The 22,455-nt window shown below is 41.4% G+C and overlaps 1 protein-coding gene across 1 annotated transcript in view; it reads left to right on the top strand.

Annotated features, from left to right (window-relative positions):
* Positions 1–5,247: 5,247 nt before the first annotated feature.
* LOC140481260 (FRAS1-related extracellular matrix protein 2-like) overlaps positions 5,248–22,455 on the top strand; it is a 234,766-nt gene continuing 217,558 nt past the window's right edge. Inside the window, exons 1-2 of the mRNA XM_072577166.1 lie at positions 5,248–10,656; positions 16,017–16,106. Of these exons, the coding sequence (XP_072433267.1) occupies positions 5,565–10,656; positions 16,017–16,106 (5,182 nt within the window). The 5' untranslated portion in view covers positions 5,248–5,564. The remainder of the gene's footprint in view (positions 10,657–16,016; positions 16,107–22,455) is intronic.

Genomic DNA, 22,455 nt, shown 5'->3' with positions numbered 1-22,455 from the left:
CCTGTTCTTTTTCTCAGGGGCTGGTAAATCGAGTCCAAGTCAATGTGTTTATTGACAGAATTCCGGTTGGAATGCTATGCTTCTAGGAATTCTCGTGCATGTCTCCATTTGGCCTGTCCAAGGATGTATTGTCCCAGTTGAAGTGGTGTCCTTCCTCATCTGTATGTAAGGATACTACTGAGAGATGTCGTTTTGTGGCTAACTGATGTTCATATATCATGTACAAATGTAGTATTCGTTACAGTCCTTGCACAGTATTTTGTAAATGACATTAGTTTTGCTTGTTGTCTGTATATGGTCTTTCAAATTCATTAGCTGCTGTTTTAGTGTGTTGGTGGGCTACCACGAAACCAAGGAGTCTGGCAGTCATTTCCGAGATGTCTTTGATATAGGGGAGTGGGGCTAAGCTTTCTGGGCGTGTTTTGTCTGCTTGTTTGGATTTGTTGCTGAGAAATCTGCAGACTGTGTTCATTGGGTAACTGTTCTTTTTGAATACACTGTACAGATGATTTTCCTCTGCTCTGCGTAGTTCCTCTATGCTGCAGTGGTTTGTTGGAATAATGTTCTGATGCAGCTTTGCATGCGGATCTTGGCGACATTGCTTTCATAGTTCAATATTTGGTCCATATGTGTTGTTTTCCTGGAGACACTGGTTTAAAGTTCCCCTAATGTCATTTACAAAATATCGTGCAAGGACTGTATTTCGGGTATTGCACCTAATTTGTATGTTCATTTGAAATGGCAGATGATGACATGTACATTGATTAGGATGAAGAACTCAGAGTTTTCTTTTGTTCATGGAATATAGGAGTTGCTCGCAAGGCCATTGTTTATTGCCCATCACTAAGTTTTCAGAGGGAACTAAGAGTCACCATCATCGCTATGGGTAGGTAGCCACATGTAGGCCAGACCAAGTAAAGACTGCAGATTTTCTTCCCTAAAAGGAAAGGAATTTGCATATGATATAGATAGATTGACTAAGTGGGCAAACATCTGGCAGATGGAGTATAATGTGGAAAAAAAATTAAAACTTTTTACTTTAGCAGGAAGAATGAAAAAATGCAGTTTTAAATTGAGGATAAATGTGTATTTGCAACATACAGAGGAACCATCGCATGCTGGTACTGCATGTAATCAAGAAGGATAATGGATGCTATCTTTTATTACAAGAATAATTGAACATTAAAGGAAGGATATAATGCTTCAGTTATACAAAGCACTGGTTGAGACCACATCCCAAATATCCCATGTGTAGTCTTGGTCTCTGTATTTAAGCAGATATTTGTTCAGAGGAGGTTTACTGGATTGATATCTGGCATTGAGGATACGAGGCACTGGAGATGATTCCAATGAGATTTACTAGATTGATAGCCAGAATGATTGGGTTGTCTTCTGAGAATTGGTTGGACAGACTTGAGTTGTACAAGGGTGAGGGGTAACTTGATTGATGTGTATAAGATCCTAAATGAGGAGGTCATAGAAAGGATGTTACCTTTCACGGGTGAGTCCAGAACTAGAGAACTAAAATTTAGAGACTTTGGGGTGAACATAAGGAGATTTTTCTCTCTCTCAGAGGACTGTACAACTTTGGAAGTCTGGGTTCTTTAGGAACAAGCAGACATTATATTTTTTCAAAGCTGAGGTAGTCAATTTTAGTTAAGCAAGAGAATCAAAGGTAATTGGGCATAAATGGCAATGTGAATTGTAAACACTAGATCAGCTATGATCGGATTGAATGGTGGAGCAGGCTCAAGAGGCTATTCCTATTTTTGTGTGTGCATGTACTCTTGAAGTGTCGTCACTTCTGCACTTTTGGGAAATGCCACTGCCATTCAGTATACAGCAACATTCATTAAATAAGTCAATAACCTGTTATTTGCAATATCAGGTAAGATCTAAATGTGGGCCAAGATACTAGGAGGATTATCCTGAATTTCTTTCAATGTTGATATAGAGTGGTCACTTCAGGACAGCAGAAAAGATTTCTCTTTGTCGCCTAAGTGAAAAATGCAGCACCTCTGAAAAAACAGCATTTCCTCAGTACTGTACTGAAATATCAGCCATATTTAAGTCTCAACTGAAGTCTGAAGGCAAAAAGTGTAATGACTGAACCAAGGCTGACAGATGGAACAACATAAGTAAATCAACAATTAATAATTTATTAAAATTAAGGCAAAGAAGTAAAGCACATCATACAGAAAGGCAAAAATAGAATCCACCCTATGGATTTACAGTATATATAAAAAACATACTTTATGCACTGCATTAAAAAAAATACAGATGTTGCTGGAAATGACTGAGCGAATATAATGAGCTCAATGCTAAGCTTAAAACCAAATTAAAAGTTAACAGCAACAATGAAAATGATGTCCGACTGTATAGTCAAAATGGATAAAGTCCAAGTAAGTGGTTATCAAATGTTATTGTGCTCTGAGTAAACTATACAGAATTGAGTACTGCATCCAAGAAATGAAAACGGTATTCAACTTACAGGTTGTAGTGGTCAGCAGAAGCAGGAGGCTAATTAATCCCTTTGGTTAACACCTGTTAACTTGTGTTTTCAGTCTCAAGTGGAGATTTTTATGTCAAGGGAATAGAAAAAGTTAACTCAAAATTTTACTTCAAATTCAAACTGAATAGGCACAGATCATCTGCATGTAAATTCAAATTAATGAAAGTAATTAGCGATTTTTGTAAGTTTTAAGAGTGATATCAAGGCTTTTCTTTTCACATAAATTGATCAACAAGGTTTCAAGATAAATTAATCCAGATAGACTAATTAAGGTTAACAACAGTAGAATCAGTTAAGAAATAATTAAATGCCACAAAAGAAAAACTTAGCCTTTGTGGTAGCTGAACTCATGATGAATCCATGGAATTCATTTTGTGGTTTTGCAAAGAGTATGCTGAATGAATTGCTAATATAAGAAAGAAATTAGTAATCAAATGAAATCCCTTGTTGACATTCCCTGAAATTCTTGTATCCAGTATCACTGCATTTTTAGGTTACACAAATCTTTATTAAACACTAGTTTTGATATTTGCAAACTACCTCCATAAACCTCCTACCGCTTTTTCCTCCTTTAAGACATTCCTTGAAACTGGTCTCTTTGTCCAAGCATTTGGTCACCTACTCTAATGTCTCCTCATGTGGTTCAATTCAAACTTTCTTTGATACCACTCCTCTGAAGCCACTTGAGACACTGTGCTATGTTAAATGTGTTGTATAAATGCAAGTTGTCATTTCAGGAGGGTGTCAGGTTTTATCTTTTCAGCAGGCAGTAACCACCTCAGCCACACAGCACTACAGATTACTGGTCAGTCACGACAACTACTTTCTTTTTATTTATTGGTGTTCTGAGTTTGCTGGCATTTACTGCCCATTCCCAATTGCCCTTGAGAAGCTGATAGTGAGTTGTCTTCTTGAACCACAGCCTTCTATTTGTTGTTGGTACACCCAGAAAGGTAGTTCCAGGATTTTGACCCAGCAACATTGAAGGACCAGTGATAATTTCCAAATTAGGATGGTGAATAGCTTGGAGGAGAACTTGTAAAAAAGTGGTGGTGTTCCATGTATCAGCTGTCCTGTCCTTAGAGATGGCAGTGGTCATGAATGTGGAAGGTACTGCTTCAGGAGCCTTCGTGAATTTGAACTTTTAATAATGTAGAACTAAACAGACCCAGATAATTCACAGAATGGAAGTGTATGAAAATAAACACTTGAAGGAGGAGAATAAGGTCAGCTGGGTATGACAAATTGATGCAAGTAGGAAGTTAGTGGCACACTGTTTAAATGATAAGCTACTTGTGGATCACTTCTGCAGGCCCTAAAGTTAACTTTTTCTCTCCTCAGATGTTGCCAGATTTGCTGAGTTTTCCCAGCAAGTTATGCTTTAGAGTTAATCCTAATGCTTTCTTTAGAGGAGGGAATCTATTGATCTTTTGGAATTTTACAAGTACTGTCAACTATAAGATTACTTTTAAAAAGAGGTGAATAACTGGGCTAGAAACAAGAATATACCATGAGAATTCGACTGTAGACTACTTTTGAAATAGGCATCAAGCAAAGCAGACCCCAAAAGCAATTAAAAACCTACAATTATAAATTTATGCACACAAGCCCCTCTTTGTGTAGATGTTTACCCTTACCTTGGCTGAATGCATGGAATTAACTTTAAGGCGGTACCTCCTGTTCTCTTAAACCCAAGGTAAGTAGCCGTGAACGCATGTGGTCGTGCAGCCCAGAGCTCCCTCTAGGTTTCCCACTCCAACACGAGCGTCGCTACTGCTTTTAATTTCTGACGGGCACTCGCGACTAGATCCTGGCCTCGAGAACGGAAATCAATGGTTTGTTGTCGCTTCAACGCTGTAGTGACAAACCTGAATCCGTTGATAAGAAATGCTGGGTTATCCACAAACAACTGTTTCGGAAATGACGCGTGGGTCAGTAACTACAAACATTGTTGTAAAACCGCGACAAATAAATGTGGTGGACAATTCTGAAGTAAAACATTCTATAAAGTTGTGGAAACGATTCCTCCCTTTAACGTATTCATACAAGTGACATTTCAGATACAACATGCCCTAAAAAAACTCATTTGGGTCAGTTTTAGTTTCGCAGGTGACTTTGAAGACAGTAACATTTCCATGTCTATGTCAAATGAAACGACAAACCATTACGGTACAACAGTTTAAAAGAAGAAACACAACCAATTATAAAGAAACAAACGGAATGATTTCAACCAGCAGCTCCCACTGTGTTAGCGTAAAGCAGCGTTCACGGGCCAGACAATGAATAGAACAGGACAAACTTTGGTACAAAGTTTAAGACACGTTTAAACCAATGATTTGAATCTTTCGATTTAAAAAATATTAATCGTTATCCCTTTTCACACCGTCCTTGCCATTACAACTAATTTGTGATTTCTATCTTTATTTAATCTCAATTCCTTCCCTTCTACGTATTCAATCCAACAATGTACCTAGTTTCCCAGATGGGTTTGCTTCCTCAACTTTCCTCGTTCTGCTGGACCCTCCTCCCTCCGCGATGTCATTTGTTCTATGCTCCTTCTCCATATATTTGCTTTGTCTCGCTTTCCCTGATCATTGCTCTGCTGCCATTTACGGGCAGCTCGGGGTCTATATTCTGAGATAGGAGGGTTCTTTCTGTGTGTGTGTGTGTGGGTGGGTGGGGGGGAGAGGATACCGAGAAAGGGGGGGTCGTTCTGGAAGACGTCACCTAATTGACAGTTTACCTGACCACCCACCGTCCGGAAAGTTGGGCGACAAGGACAGGGGCTGAGATCTCATTGATCTCCAATCGGTGCCGGCAGCGGGGCGGTACTTCCGCAGACAGGTTAGTCCCAGCGACGGGAGTTTATAGCCTGGAGTCTGGGTTTGTGCAGGGTGCAATCTGTTGCTGCGATCCAAAGGGAGAAAGAGACACAAGAGTGGTTGCAAACTTGGTCCTCAACAACAGCACAGAGGAAGCATAAGAGAATTGTCACTTTTTTTTTGAAACACATGAGAGCCAGAGGGACTAATCTGTGCAGATCATTTGCTGAATGAAAGGGAAGGAAGAGGAAATAAATCTTGGTGAGAAGAAAGTAAAGACCATGGGAAGTTTGCAGCGGAGAGGGAAGAGTGAGTGCTGCAGTTTGTGTCTGTGTGTGGCCAGGCTGCTGCTGCTGTTGGCTTTGACAGTGACAGGTAGCACAGCGGGCTATGAGAGTTTGGAAAGTGCGGAACTCTACTACGGGTTCATGTCGGGACTGTCCGAGGACTCCATCCTTCTGGCCAACAACGGCATCCGTGTGCCCTTCGGCCGCTCGGTCGACCTGGACCCCATCCACGACCTGGTCATCCAGGTGCAGCCGGGGGACAAGTGCACGGTCACGGTGCTGGGCAACGACCCGCTGTCCCAGCGGCCGGGCCAGCTGAGCCCCAAGAAGTTCCCGTGCGACTTCGGCCGGGACGAGGTGAAGTACTCGCACTTCGGCTCCCGGAGCCCGTCCCGGGACCGGGTGAAGCTGCAGCTGAGGTACGACAGCCAGACGGACACGGTGATCATCCCGTTCATGCTGGAGGTCGAGGTGGTCTTCACGCAGCTGGAGATCGTCACCCGCAACCTGCCGCTGACCGTCGAGCGCCTCCTGGGCACCAGCAACGCCATCGACCGCAAGGTGCTGGAGCTGAGCTACCAGCCGAGCTGGCAGCGCTGCCGCCTGGCTACCTTGAGTGGCGCCGGCGGCCTCCCTCGCTACGGGCGGCTGCTGGACGAGAGGCGAGGTGGGGGAGGAGGGGGCCAGTTGCTGGACTGCCAGGAGTTCCTGGACTCGGGCGTGCGGTACCGCCACGTCGCGGCCAGCGGCTCGCCGAACCGGGACTACATCCCGGCGGTGGTGGAGCTGCAGGACGCCGAGGGCCAGCTCCTGAAGCAGGAGTACTTCCAGATCGTGGTGAGGATCCGAGGCGGGGCGGACAACACGGCGCCCAAGCCCAGCTTCGTGGCCATGATGATGATGGAGGTGGACCAGTTCGTGCTGACCGCCATCACCCCGGACATGCTGGCGGCCGAGGACGCCGAGAGCGAGCCGGGGGAGCTGGTCTTCAACATCACGGCGCCGCCGCCGCTCGGCTCGGTGGTGAGCACCGACGACCGGCACCTGCCCATCACCTCCTTCTACCAGCGCGACCTGCAGGAGCTCAGGATCGCTTACCAGCCGCCGGCCGCCGACTCCGACCACGAGAGGATCTTCCAGATCGAGTTCGAGGTGGTGGACACCGAGGGCGCGGTGTCCGAGCCGTTCGCCTTCGTGGTGGTGGTCAAGCCGATGAACACGCTGGCGCCGGTGGTCAGCCGCAACACCGGGCAGCTGCTGTACGAGGGTCAGTCCCGGGCCCTGTCCAGCTCCCGCAACCTGCAGCTCAGCGACGAGGACAACCTGCACGAGGTCAGGCTCACCGTGCTCGACGGCCTGAGGCACGGACAGCTCACCGTGCTGGGCTCCCGCCGCAAGTTCTTCACCGCCGCCGACCTGGACGCGGGCACCGTGCTCTACCAGCACGACGGCAGCGACACGTACAGCGACAACATCGTCTTCCGCATGACCGACGGCGAGCACGACGTCGAGTTCCTCTTCCCCATCACCGTGGTGCCCACCGACGACGAGCCGCCCGTCGTCAACGCCAACACCGGCCTGAGCGTGCGCGAGCACCAGGCCGCGCCCATCTCGCCCTTCGCGCTCAGCGCCACCGACGTCGACTCCGAGGACTCGACCATCCGCTTCGCGCTCGAGCCGCCCGCGGGCACCGTCGGGGAGCTGGTCCTCCGGCAGCTGGAGCCCCCTGCCGACCCTTCCTCCTGGCAGCACTCCGAGACGGCGGGCGCCTATGAGAAGGTGGTGAGCGAGTGGTCCCAGCAGGACATCCTGGACGGCAGGCTCTTCTACCGCCATGTGGGCCCTCACAGCACCCAGGCGGTGATGGAGCAGCTGGTCTTCCGTGTGCGCGACGACAACGACCCGCCCAACCAGTCTGGCGAGCACACCTTCGTGATCAAAATCCAACCGGTGGACGACATCGCCCCCGAGCTGTACCCTGGCACCACTTTGCAGATGGTGGTGGAGGAGTACCGCCTGACCCACTTTCGCAGGAAGGTCCTTCGCTACACCGACCTGGATTCGGATGACAGGGATCTGAGGTACACTGTTACAAAGCCCCCCACCGACACCGACGAGAACAACCCCGTGCAAATGGGCAACATCGTCTTGACCGAAAGCCCCAACACCTTGGTGGGTGAGTTCACCCAAGCTCAGGTCAACCACCACAAAATTGCCTACCGACCACCTGACGTGGAGCTTGGAATTACTCCTCATGTGGTTCAGTTTGAGTTTACAGTGGAAGACACGGCTGGCAACAGCGTGGATGGGACCTGCACCATCTTCCTGCAGCCGGTTGACAACAAACCGCCTCAAATAACCAACACTGGCTTTACAATGTTCGAGAGAGACACCTACATAATTACAAGTGCTGAGCTGGATGCCACAGACCCAGACACTGATGGACCCCAGATTACATTTACACTCTCTCAGCTTCCGAAACATGGTCAGTTGCAGTACGCAGGTGTTACGATAACTGAAGGAGAAGCATTTAATTTGAATGATATAAGCAATGGGAAAATTGCATATGTGCACAACGGTGACGAGTCTACTAGTGATTTATTTAAAATAGATGTCAGTGATGGAGTTCATACAGTTACTATCACTGTTAAGGTAACAGTGCGTCCTGTTGATGATGAAGTGCCAACTATTACACTTCCAGTTGGAACCATTGGATCATACTTAGATGTGTTGGAGAATGGAGCCACTGAAATAACAACCAATGTCATCCAAGGAACCGATGAAGACACAGATGATCTTCAGTTGACCTTCATTGTTGAGGATCAACCGCAGCAGGGAGAGATCTTAGTTAATGGAATCCCCTCTGAAAGTTTTACACAACAAGACATCATTAATGGGGTTGTGATTTATGCTCATACAGATGGTGAGATAGGACTGCAAAAGAAAGAAGATTCTTTTAATCTGACACTCACTGACATGTCTGATGAGTGGAACATTGGAGGAAACAAAGTGCAAGGTGTCCGTGTACAGGTGACTGTCCTTCCTGTTGACAGTCAAGCTCCAAACGTTATTGTGGGAAAGCAGTTTACTGTGGTTGAAGGTGATAAAAACACAATATCACAGCAATATTTGAAAGCTGAAGATTTTGATACCCCCAATGATGATATTCTCTGTACTATAATCGTCCAACCGACTTCTGGCTATGTCGAGAACATTTCACCGGCTCCTGGGTCTGAGACATCACGTGCAGGAACAGCTATCACTGCTTTCACTTTTAAAGAGATACGTCTTGGACACATTAATTATGTTCAGAGCATTCACAAAACTGTTGAACCAGTGGAAGATAGGTTTACATTTCGCTGCTCTGATGGAATTAACTTCTCAGAGAGGCACTTTTTTCCAATTGTTATAATACCCGCAAATGATGAAAAACCAGACATTTTCATGAGAGAATTTGTTGTAATGGAAGGTATGAGCCTCGTCATTGACACTCCTATTCTCAATGCTGCAGATGCTGATGTCCCTGCCAATGACTTAACTTTCTCCATCATTAAAGCACCAAAGCATGGTCAGATAGTAAATCAGCTTACTACAGGCACTGTCCTTGTCAACAGTTTTACTTTAGATCAGATCAGAGAAGGTTCCAGCATTGTTTATGAGCATGATGATTCCGAAACTAAGGAAGACAGCTTTAACATTCGCCTTACAGATGGGAAGTACAGTGTTGAAAAGACAGTAATCATTATGGTTATTCCACTTGATGATGAGACTCCAAGAATGACCATAAATGATGGGCTAGAAATTGAGATTGGAGAAACAAAAGTTGTAAATAATAAAGTTCTTAAAGCTACAGACCTGGACTCAGAGGACAAAACTCTTGTGTACGTTATACGTTATGGACCTAATCAAGGTCTCTTGCAACAACGACTGCCTTCAGGGAAGTTTAAAAACATTACAGTAGGAACAAACTTTACCCAGGATGATATTGACAAGAATTTGATTCAGTATACACATACTGGCCAGGAAGGTATCCGCGATCTCATCAAGTTTGATGTCACCGATGGCATTAATCCACTCATTGATCGTTATTTTTATGTTTCTATTGGTGGTATTGATATGATCTTTCCTGATGTGGTCAGTAAAGGTGTCTCACTAAAAGAAGGTGGAAAAGTAACTCTTACAACGGATTTACTTAGTACCACAGATCTGAATAGCCCTGATGAAAATCTTCTTTTCAGTATTACGCGAGCACCTGTTCGTGGTCATCTAGAATGCACAGATCAGCCTGGGATACCTATCACAACATTCTCACAGCTTCAATTAGCTGGTAACAAAATCTACTATATTCACACATCTGACGATGAAGTGAAAATGGACAGTTTTGAATTTGAAGTCACAGATGGATACAACCCTGTGTTTCGTACTTTCAGAATCTCTATCAGTGACGTTGACAACAAAAAACCTGTCCTTACTTTCCATGACTTGATGGTGAATGAAGGAGAGGTAAAGCTAATTACTCCATTTGAACTGACTGTTGAAGACAGAGACACACCTGATCACTTGCTGCGGTTTACTGTGACACAAGTTCCAGTTCACGGACAGCTGCTATTTAACCGCACAACATCCATTACGTCTTTTACTAAGCAGGACTTGAATGAAAACCTCATCAGTTACAAGCATGATGGGACAGAATTTTCTGAAGATAGCTTTTCTTTCACAGTGACTGATGGCACGCATACGGACTTCTATGTCTTCCCTGACACTGTCTTTGAAACACGAAAATCACAGATGATGAGAATACGAACAATGCCCATTGACAATGGAGTGCCTCAGATTATTGTGAATAAGGGTGCCCCCACTCTTCGTGGCCTTACCACAGGACACCTTGGGTTTATGATTACCAGCAAAGCATTAAAAGCTGAAGACCGTGATAGTGTACATAGTTCTTTGAGGTTCAAGATTCTGGAAGGTCCTGAACATGGATATCTTATCCACATGGGCAAAGGAAATGAAAGTGTAACTGGATTTACTCAAGGTGAGATTCCTTTGTTATATGGATATCATGTCTCTTATTACTTTCAGGTGCATTTTATTTGATCATGAAGTGAGAGATATGCTGCTTTCTGTTTCAATTTATTGGATTTAGCAGAGAAAAAATGTCTGATTGAGAATAAATTACAAGATATCTGTATTTTGAATTAGCATTTGGTTCACAACTAAATACTCAATGTTGAGAATCAATTTTGTGTGTGATATGCATGTGAGAATTATATTGAAGGTAAACCATCATTACAAATACACAGTAAATCTAGTACCAAACTTTATTAGCAGACAGAAGTCAAAAGCAGCACTAGATTTTTATGTCTGGAAACCTATATTACTGTTTAGCAATGGTGAAACATTTTTTGGTAATGTTGACAGATTCTGTTTTCTAGCGGAATTTTATGGCCATACTGGAAGAGCAGTGTTAACTGGGTTCTTAATAGAGATGATCTTGTATACTGACTTCTCAAATATGTTGCACATTGTGGGTTCAGCAAAAACAGCATTGAATGTAATCTATATTTAACACCACATGCAGCAACTGCCATTTATAATTTTATATTGGGGCAATCAGTAAATAAAATATTATTTGTCTACTTTTAAGACCTACATCCAAATCTAGCCCTGCTGATTGAGTGATAACATTTCATCCCTGTCTTGGCTAAAGAGACCTTCCGTGACCTAACCATAGACACTCTCAAGTTAATTTCTACCAGCATGCATCCACACAAATTACTCACGTTTCACACAATAGTTCATCTTAGGCTGCTGAAAAAAACAGTATTATGAAATCTGAGAATCACTGAGGCATTTTGAGGTGCAGAGGGAGCTAGATGTTCTAGTCACAAAAAGGTATGCAGGTACAGCAAGTAATTAAGATTAAGGAAATCTATCTTGTGTCATGAGAGGAATCAGATATCGAACAATGTTATTCTCTAGTTGTACAAGGCATCTTCTGAGTTTAAACAATAGTGTCTATATTGAGTGGTCTATTAACAATAACTCAAAAACCATAGTGTGTGAACAGCACAGATTGAACAAGGTGATGCAGAGGTAATGACATTAGTTATAAGGAGATACTGGAACTAGTTAATCTGGAGCAAATTTAGTCGAGGTTTCTAAATTAAGGACTTGATTCAACATACACTAAGGAACTATACCAATAACATATACTGGGAAAGACGTTTTTCTCGAATTGGGGGAGACAGAAATGAAAGATCATCAATTTAAAATAGTCAAAAAAGTGTAATTTGCCCCTCCATTGTCCCTGTCTGGAGGTGGTGTGGAAGGGATTGTGGGAATGACAAATAATTGGGCAAGTTGGCCCTGGAAAGAAATGTTGCCCCTTCTCACCACCTCAGCCACCTAAGTTCTGGATGGGAAACACCACTTATTGTCAGCTGTATGGGCTGAGTCCATACATACCCCACCCCCACGGACATTGCATCGGTCAAGTGCCAGCCTCTATGAAATCTTTAAAGTCTATCCCCGATCCAGTTACAGGATGCTTCTGCACTTAATGCTGCACCATGTGGTTCTTTGAAAATTGATTGTAATGCTGCTGTAAGGACACAAAATTCAGGGACATGCACCCACCTGACAGACTGGACCAGGCACTAACTCTAGATCCCTTGCTCACTGTTGTAGCACATACATACTCTGAGTAGACCTAGAAATTCACAGTATCCCTGCCTTGCGTTGCCTGTCTTTGTGAGCTTCCTGGCTCATACTATTTATGTTTTGCCTTACTATGTAGCACAGGCACAAAGGGAGGACGATGTTGTTGTCAGCAGACCTCAGTCAAGTCGATTGGGATAACCTTTACACAGGAATCTGGGCACAGTACATCAAGAACAGCCTTCAATAGCAGTCCAGGTGCCTGGACACTGTCACTCAGCTGCACGGGATGGTTGGAGTCAGGATCTTTTCCATATAGGGTGAGGAGCTGAATGTTGGGCTGCCCATCATCTGTTATGACTCATTCTGCCATACTAGGGGCTGTTTTCTTTTGAAATGAAAGTAGGGCAGGTAGTAAGGGACACGAAAGTAGACAACACAGCTATTATTGTTCTTGCAGCTGGAGAGGATTCCCGAGTGAGTGAATAAGCAGCACAGATGGCAGTATGAGGTTTGCTAGTGAGGGAAGATGTTGCAAGCATTAATGAAAGTGGTAGAGCATGAGCCTTGGTACCAGATAGCAACTGTAGTAGAGATCAAGGGATTGTGATAAGAGAAGGTGAATACGTCTACACTGACAGAGTGGAAAAGGATATTCACCTTCTTCCTATGGTGTTGGCATCCACAAGGCGTCTGCATCTGCACTAATGCAGGTGACAACCTTGGACCATGCTGTCATGGCCTGCTGTTGTGGATTCCACTCCCGGTCCTGGGGGGAGAGGACCTCCACGTCCCTGCCAGTAAAGCTGAGTGACAATTTCCCCGTTTGCCAAGTCAGAGGGAATCTGAACACCCCACCTATCCAAGAAGACCACCATCGTTCTAGTACCTAAGAAAACATATGTGCAACATGTTTCAACAACTACTGCCCAGTGGCTCTGACCCCCATAGTCATGAGTGCTTTGAGAGGCTAGTCATGGCCCTCATCACCCTTCTAACTTCCCAGCCTGCCTTGATTCCCTGCCATTTGCCTACCAGCAAAACAGGTCTGTCGCGGATGCCATTTCCCTAGCACTACTCTCATCTCTGGAACATCTGAATAACAAGGATACCTATGTCAGGGTCCAACTCGTTGACTACAACTTCACCTTCAGCATCATAATCCTTACCAGACTAATCTCAAAATTCCGAGACCTAGGTTGTGGCTCCTCCCTCTGCAACTGGCTTCTCAGCTTTCTGACCCACAGACAGCAATCAATGAAGATAGACCACAGCACCTCCTCCATGATAGTCCTCAATACTGGCGCCCTGCAAGGATACATACTCTGCCTCCTACAGTACTCCCTGTACATTCAAGACTGTGTCGTCAAATTTTGTACAAACTCCATCTACAAGTTTGCTGACCACACCACCTTTGTAGGCTGGATAGCAAATGATGATGATTCACACCAGACAGAGGAGATAGAATGCTTGGTGTCATGGTGCAATGATAATCTCTCAACATCAGCAAAACAAAAGAAATGATCATTGGCTCCAGAAAGAAAGGAGGAAGGCACGCCCCTATCAGCAAAGTTGAGGTGCAGAGGGTTGAGAGTACCAAGCTCTGAGGAGTGACGATAACCAACAATCTATCCTGGATCTCCTTCGTGGATGTGATTGTCAAGATGCCTGTCCTTCTTCAGGAAGCTTAGGAAATTCAGTATTTCCATAAGGACCCTCACTAATGTTTACAAATGCACAATAAACAAATTCTGTCTGGGTAGATAACAGCTTGGTCCGGGAACTGCTTAGCCCAGGGCCATCAGAAATTACGGAAAGTTGTGTGCACAGCTCAGACTATCATGGAACCAACCTCCCATTCATGGACTCCATCTGCATTTCTTGTTGCTGTAGAAAGACTGCCAACATCATTAAAAACCCCTCCCACCCTCATAATACTCTCTTCCAACCTCTTCCGTCAGAACGTACAGAAGTTTGAACACATGCACCAGCAAGTTCAAGAACAGCTTCTTCCTTGCTATTATTACACTGCTGAACGAACCTCTCTAATTTCAAATCTAGTGTTGACCTTGCTTTTATGTACCTCCTGTGCAGTTGGAACCTTGTATGTCTTGTTCTGTCTAAGCACCGTATGATCTCTATGTGCTGTTTGCTATGATCTGCCTGGACAGCTTGCAAAACAAAACTTTTCACTATACTTAGGTACATGTGACAACAGTAAAATGAATCAAATCAAAGGAACCAACCACGGCAGCTCCGGCAGTCAGTGCTTGTCTGGACTTATAAACATGGCATGGGCACAGGAGATGCTGGTGCTTTAGCGGATATCTGGGCAGTTGTGAGTTGGCCCAGCATAGCACATTGTAAGATGAGCTAGGAATCAGATGTGAGAGATGCATAGACATTGTTGATTGTTAATGTGGCGAGCTTGGTAAGATTCAATGAGAGAACAACAGGGCCTTGCAGTGAAAAGCCTTTCAGAAAACTCAAGGCAACTTGCACATAGTCAAAAAAACCCTAAGATTCAGCTTGTAGTTCAGTCACACCGTTATGCTAAGGCTTGGCATAGAAATGGATTCTTTCTTGTCCTCAGATATATCAATGTCTCAGAAGTACAAATATTCCTTTAAAATGAGCATTGGGAATCTACAGTTTATCACCAATGAACCACCAATGCAGGAAAATTTAATGATTGCTGTCTAACTTCCTTTCAATCTTCGCTCATGCACAGCACACACAAAACAACTGAGCATAATCCCAAATCTTGGCTTTTCCATATTTGTGGAAATGTGTGGCCCTCTAACATGGCATAAGTCATTGCAGTACATGCTGCTTGAATCCCCCAATACAATACTTTAAACAGAGACATCGATGAAGTGAAAAGACCAGAAGGTAACAGCTCTCTAAGCTGCACTTGACAAAGATCTGCAACCATAATATTAGTATCTCTGTTTTCTGAACAGAAGCCGTGACCCACTGCGTGACTCCAGCATTTTATTTGTTGGTAAATGTTCTTTACGCTTTGTTAGATTGCTGCTGCTCTCTGTTTGAATATATAGAGCATTAAACCTAGTAAGCTTCCCCGGTCTCTCTGAGTTTGGATTCCGCAAAATTACATGAATGTAGTGTGTGCTTAGAATATTAAATTGCAGATGTGATTTAAAATGGCCTCAATCGCTACTGCTTGACAGGTCAAAAATTTCATTGAGCTCAGCATTTAATAACATTTCATTCTATTTTGCAATAATTAACCATTGTACTAGATAATAGGCTTCCAACTCTCGCTGCCATTAGTAAACAATAAGTCTTCTTCTAATTTGTTGCTGGAGGAAAATATGTGTAATGCATGATGTTGAGTTCAAAAGACTTATTTCTGTTTTAACTTCAAATATTTCCTGCTGTGCTTTCAAGCAGTTGCTAAGGTACCCATACATTTAGCCCAATTTAAATTCCTTTTCTTTGCATTCTTTCTTACTTTTGATAGGTTCCTGGTTTCTACTCAGGACCCTCTGCTATGACACAATGCACAATTATTCAAAATTAGATTTGGATTCATTAGTTGCACTAACATTGTGCCTTTCAACATGCTAATTTTTTAGATGTCCCACTATTCAATGCTGACTACTCTAAAATGAGACTTAATTGTTCACTGAAGGAAACTTCATAAAGAATGTAATGTGAGACAAGGGTCTTAATGTACTTTCCTCACAATCTAAACTATTATTGGTGTTCCAGGGGAAATTGATGACATGAAGATCTGCTATGTATTGAAAGAAGGGGACAATGCGACAAGTGACGTATTCCACTTTTCTGTTGAAGACAGTGGTGAGTGGTGCTCAGTTTGTTCTGTATAAGATCAGCTGTTTAATAGTATTGTCCTTTCTGTAGTATTTTTCAGCAACCAGATGTTCCTTCCTACTTTCACTCTCCTAAGTGTTTTCTAGTGAAAGTCAAAGTCATTTCTCCCAATGTTGAATGCTTATATTTCCAATATTTTCAGGCCAAAATGTCAAAGCATTTATCCAAAGACTTAGCTCATGCATTTTTAAGTAGTGTTATCTTTATTATTTGATTCTTCATATTTGTATTTCATGTGGATAAAAAACATGAATAGCATTAAAATTTGTATGTGCTGCATACAAAACCGATTCCTGGAGATATAGTAGGAGGACAACATCAGAGTAAGAAACGTGGTCTCTCCAATTAAGACTTTCATAATTTAAATTCTTCAGGTGGTGGTTTTGGAAGACATTCACTAGTGTTGTATATTATACTGTGTTGTTCCCACATGTCAAGTTAGAAGTCCTTTTTGTTGAAGGAGATATGTTCTAGTGAAAATATGCCTTGAGGTTTGATAGAATGCTAATACTTTATTGACATCTCAATTGTTGATGATCCACAAAAGAAATTATTCTGCAAATAACGCATGCATGCACATGTTGGCAAATCCTATGTTGTGTTCATTTTAAATTTTATCTCAAAGCCTTATTTGGTCAGCAGTGTTCAAAGATTTTGTCATTTTAATCCAAAAAAATCACCATTATAGGGAAGAAAGTAATTACAGTTGTGTAATTTTTTTGGAATGTTAAATCACCACTGTTGGGAGTTGAATTTAGGGTTGGAAATTTCCATGGCCAATCTCCTTGGCAAATTGGTTATCAAATATAAGCCAATGCCAACTTTGGAAGCGAAGATCAAGGCAGAAATAGGAGTTTAGATGGTTGCTGTCATTCTATGAAGGACATCTGGCCAACGTCTGTCCAACTTTGCTTCATGTCAACCCAGGATCTACCTCCAGATTGGCTTGTCAGAAGAGCAGTTGAATATTGTTCAGGTCTACTTATTGTTCATGGTTCTCTACCTCCATGTAAATGATGGCATTGCACCATCTCTTTTGTGCCAGAAAGAAGAGCAACATTAGTTTCTCTCCCAAGTTCTTTGACATCTGAATTAGTGTGAAATTTTACAGAATTGAACTAATTTTACATAAGAAACTGAGAGGAATTAGGACGGAGACTTCATAACACAAATTACTGATCTCAGTTAATTTTCTTTCATGTAGAACCATTTTTTTTTTCTCAGTGATTGCATTGTGCTTCCTCTAAGTCAATCTTTAAGTAATGAAGTAGATATTTGGTATTCCTACCTAAAAATCCAATAGTAATCACAATAGTCGAAACAAATAATTCATCAGTTATGTGAATCATTTCAGTGTTTGGATCAAAAGACATCATCTGGTATACAGTTAAAATGCAGCAGTGAAATCCGTAAGTTTTAAATTGTGAATTACTGAAAAGTAATTGTAAATATGCTGTATTAAAGCTATGGCACTTTTGTCTTTTGATTTGTTCACCTTGCTTCAGTAAACACAACATAGACAGGCAATAATTTGAAGTGAAATTTTTTAGTCACAAATGCAGATACCTATTTGAAATCATCATTGATTCTACTCTCAGTTTTGTTAAAGTATATAGTTACGATTTAATTATTTCAAGTGACTCAAGCTTGTAAAATTCTTAACTGGAAATAGTAAATATTTTATCAGACGTTATGCTGCAGTTTTCAGGATTTTAGGTTGTAATTCATGAGCATACTCTATGCTGCTGCTTCACAATACTTCCCAAAGAGGGAAATCTAGAGCCAAATGTGAAATAACTCCACAGGGGCTAGTATCCCATCATCAAGTCACCTTTTATTTACACATGGAGAGTCCTTGACACTGGTCCAGATCCCTCAAAGATAGCTGTCAAAGTGGGCCACATGTCTGATACACCTGTTCCTATCTGTCAGCCAGGGCTTCCTGATTTGACCAGACTAACAGCCCCAATCAGGGAACTCACATTCCATAAGGTCCACCTGGCTGACCTTGTTACAATCACTGTAGAATACTGCAGGAACAGGAGGGAAGGTGACTATTATTTTATGTTTCTTTTCAATTTCTGTCTTAGAATCACTGCCTGGAAATAACTGATAAATTAGATTGTGATTTAATGTATCCCTACTTCAGTTTATTCAAATTTTCTGATGCTATCATCAGTGAGAAAAATAAGTTTCACTTATTTATCCTTTGGATGCCAATGGAAAACCAGAGGAATTATGGATATTTTCAATTTAATTAGACTTTCAGATATCATGAAGTATGATATTGTTTATCATAATCATATTGTCAATTCATTTTAACACCTTTTAACAATGGCTTGGCAGACAATACTATATTATCTTGAATCAAATTGTAACTACATCTTTAGAGAAGCAACTGTTCTTTAATGTTGTGCTTTATTTAAAAGCTCCAGCATTTTGTTATTTTGAAATGATTTGAAATATAAGAATAATTTCCAAATGTTCATAAAATCCATTCATGTGTTTTGTTAAAAGCTATAGGTTTTAGCACAGTTTTTATTAAATCAAAGACCTTATTGCCTTATTGTAATAGATCAATATGCAATGTTTTGCACACACTTCAGAATGTGCCAGGAAGATGAATAATTCAGAATAGGGAATAATGATGAAATTATTTTGTCAGCTTTCCTTGAATATCTATAATTAAGTATAAGAAATTTCCAAAAATGGCTGAAGAAAATCTGATGTTTTCCATTTCTGTTTTTCAAATGGGATGTTTTTAGAACTGTTATGTTGCAGGTAGGTGATTTCTGAAGATCAGCAAATCAGGCTAATTTGTTCCAAATAACTTCCTGGTGAGAGGTCAGTAACCACAGTATCGTTCGATGACTTTACTTTGCAACACTTCATTAGTTCTTTATTGGCTGTAAAGTATTTTTGGGATATTTGGAAGGCAGTATATAAAAGGAAATTGTCTTTTTAAACTCCTAATCTTATCACTCAAGAAATTATCATTTCATATCATTGAAGATCACTAAAATTAACTTTGTTGTATTAGGAATTTTGCTTTGCTTATAATGATTTCCGGTAGTTTCAGAAATTCAGCTGATGCTTTTGTGCTTTTAATGAAGCCTTCAGAAAAGCCTTTTGACAATCTTGAAGGAAAACAAATTGAAGTCAGCATTAGAAATTCATCATTTAGCCACTTATTAAATTTGCAACTATCGCGAAGTTATCTCATTGATGCATGGCATTAACCTTCACCTGAAATTGATGTTTCTGTTATTTTTATGGAGATAATAACCTGTTTTGTGTCAATGCTGAAATAGCTAGGAGAAAAGCTTCTGATAAGTGAATAAAAGTCCTGTATCCATTGAGATTATTTTATACTTTTTGGAAAATTAAGCTGTAATGCTTTAAGAATGAAATAATTGAAACAAATTCAAAAAGTGTTAAAGGCTTTCCCTGACTACACTGATTCTCTTCCGCCCAAAACATTGGGCATAAAATTCTCAGTTTTACTTGTAAATTCTTCCATGTTCTTGCCCAGTCTTAAGATTTTGATTATTCTCAGTCTCATAGTACCTTCTGCACCAGTCAGTCCTCTGACCTGTCTTTTAGGCATATTTCTCCATTTCCCACAACACTGCATGAAGTAGCATTATACAAATTAAGTTTCTCCCCTTCGTATTTTTATCCAGTCTTTTATATATGTTAGGTATTATTTTTATTAAATTTACAAATCTGTTGCAACTTGATGGTGCCAAGTTCTGGTCCTGCCAAGTTCTGATTGGCTGTAAAATGTGGCACACTTCTGTAACTTGTGGCATTATTTTACAATCATCTGCCTGAGTGCTGAAAGATCTAGCAGGATTTCTTACCTCAAAAGGGCAGAGGTTTGAATCGTGGAATTTTACAATACAGATAAAGATAATTAAACCCTGTGTCTGTACCAGCTCCTAAGAGCTACCCAGCTAGTTCCATTCTCCAGCCCGACTGCTGTAGCACTCTAAAATTCATCACTTTCAAATACCTATCCTGTTCTCTTTTGATTTCACAGTTTCTCGTGAAATCTGTCTCCCACCACTCTTCCAGACAGAGCATTCCAAATCCTAAAAACTCTGAGTAAAGAAGTTTCTCCTCATCTTATTTTTAGCTGTTTTGCTGACAGTCCTGAAATGTTACCTCTGGTTACTGACATACTAACTAGTAAAAACAGAATATCCCTCTTTACTCTGTCAAAAGGTTTCATATTGTGAATTCCTCAATAAGGTCACCTCTTAATCTTCTCTGTTCCAAGGAGAACTAGCCCAATTTCTCTAAACTTTCCTTACATCTAAAATCCCTTATTTCTGCTATCATTCTCCTTTGCACTCTCTCTGGGGCTTTGACATCCTTCCTTTAATAAGGTGCTCAGAACTGAACACAATAATCCAAATATGGTCTGACCAATGATTTGTAGAGGTGTAGCATCACTTCCCTGCTTTTATAACCTGTGCCATTCTGTCCTGGGAAATGGGAAAATCGCAATTGGGAAAATGCTGACATAATGGTAATGTCACTGCTGTAATAATACAAATGCCCAAACTATCACCCATTGTTGTTCAAAATCTGTCTGCTTTCATCATGAGGGAAAGAAATCTGCCATGTGACTCCAGGACAACACCACTGTGGTTAATTCGTAAGAGTCCTCTAAGAAGGCATAGAAAGTCACTCAATTGAAGGGCATTTAGGGATGGCAGACATTCAGCGAAAGACTAAGCTAAAGAAAGCTAAAGCTTTAGCGAAAGCTAAAGAAATGAAAGATAAGTGATTCATTAACGAGAGGATGTTCTATGATCAATATCAGTCATGCGTGTGAATTGGGACAGTTTATCCCTCTCCTAATTAAAAAAAAGTTGTAAACTTTCATTTATTGGCTTAGCTGAGAAATAGTGATAGTTTTGAATTTAAGTTTGAATTTAATTTAAGTTCACCAAATGCAAAGCAACCTTTGCAGCCATGGGATAGGATGTTAGCTTTGAAATTCAATGCCGAGCTATGATGGTAGATGTTAAATTGATGTGACCGAAACTTTGTTGTAAAAGTAAGTTTCGGAAAGATTTTTAAAGATAAAAAGAAGGACAAAGACAGCAAAGATATTTGGGTGACATTGGAACTGTGGGGCAGTGAGAAATTAAACTCTAGATTTAGCTGATATTGGAAATCACATGATAAAAACAAATATATTTAAGTGTTTTACTTTTGCTGATCCCATTTTCCTTTGTCCTTACATTCGCACTTCATTCTCAGTTTCAATCTTTTATTTTTATAATTCTGTTTTTCCAGAATTTCTCATAACCATTACAAGCTAACATACCAACCGAAACATTTTTTGCCCTAATCTTTTGTCTTTTAAACCATTGCACTTGCCAAGACAATTGCCTTTTGAATAGTTAACTGTCAGTTACAAAGTCTGTTTTTTTCTGCCACATATGTGTAAAAGAGTGACTTGTTCACGAGACCTGTTAACTCCTTTGGTGGGAGATTCATTAATTGTGGTTGACAAATAAATGTCACCCACTTTGACATATTTTACTCAAACATAAACACAGCTCCATATGTACAAACGAGTTAGCAATTTGTCTCACTGTTGCTGACCATAAATCTCAATTGTTACATCTCAGAGGTTCACAGGCTTGATGGTCGCTTCAACACTTGTCAAAACAGGAAGGCTGCTACTAACTAACTCATCAGCAGTCTCAGAGCACTGAAAAAGTTGATTTTCTGGCACTGATAGCTTTCAGCTTGATGTGGGCAAGAATTTACTTGAAATTATTTTTGTAAGAAAACATCATCCTCATTTGAATTTGTAGTTGATTGTATGCAATGTGTATAATGTTGTGCACTCTTGGTTCCTTGAAGTACTTGTAATGCTGAGGTTTGTTTGCTTTCCTAAGGGATCATCCCAGAAAACTGTTGTCGTGCCTTGATGACCTGCTGACTTCTGGTCCTGTCTGCAGTTCCTACTTGACACTAACTTCACTGTGAACATTTCTTTGGTGGGTGGGGCTACAAATAGGAATTCTTGGGCTTGTAATAGTTTCAGAATTACTAGCTACACCCACTAACAAGAGGATGTTCTATGATCAATTTGGTATTTTGTTGGACTGAAGAACAGTGTCTGCTATAAGCTATATCTGAGGGCAGTATTTAAAAGGACAGGTGAGGAGATATAGCTACAATATAGTATTTTGTTGGACTGAAGAACAGTGTCTGCTATAAGCTATATCTGAGGGCAGTATTTAAAAGGACAGGTGAGGAGATATAGCTACAATATAGTATTTTGTTGGAC

The sequence above is a fragment of the Chiloscyllium punctatum genome, chromosome 9, assembly GCF_047496795.1.
Source record: "Chiloscyllium punctatum isolate Juve2018m chromosome 9, sChiPun1.3, whole genome shotgun sequence".
NCBI lineage: Eukaryota > Metazoa > Chordata > Chondrichthyes > Orectolobiformes > Hemiscylliidae > Chiloscyllium > Chiloscyllium punctatum.
The sequence above is the reverse complement of the archived record's forward strand: the minus strand, read 5'-3'. Positions and strand labels throughout refer to the sequence as shown.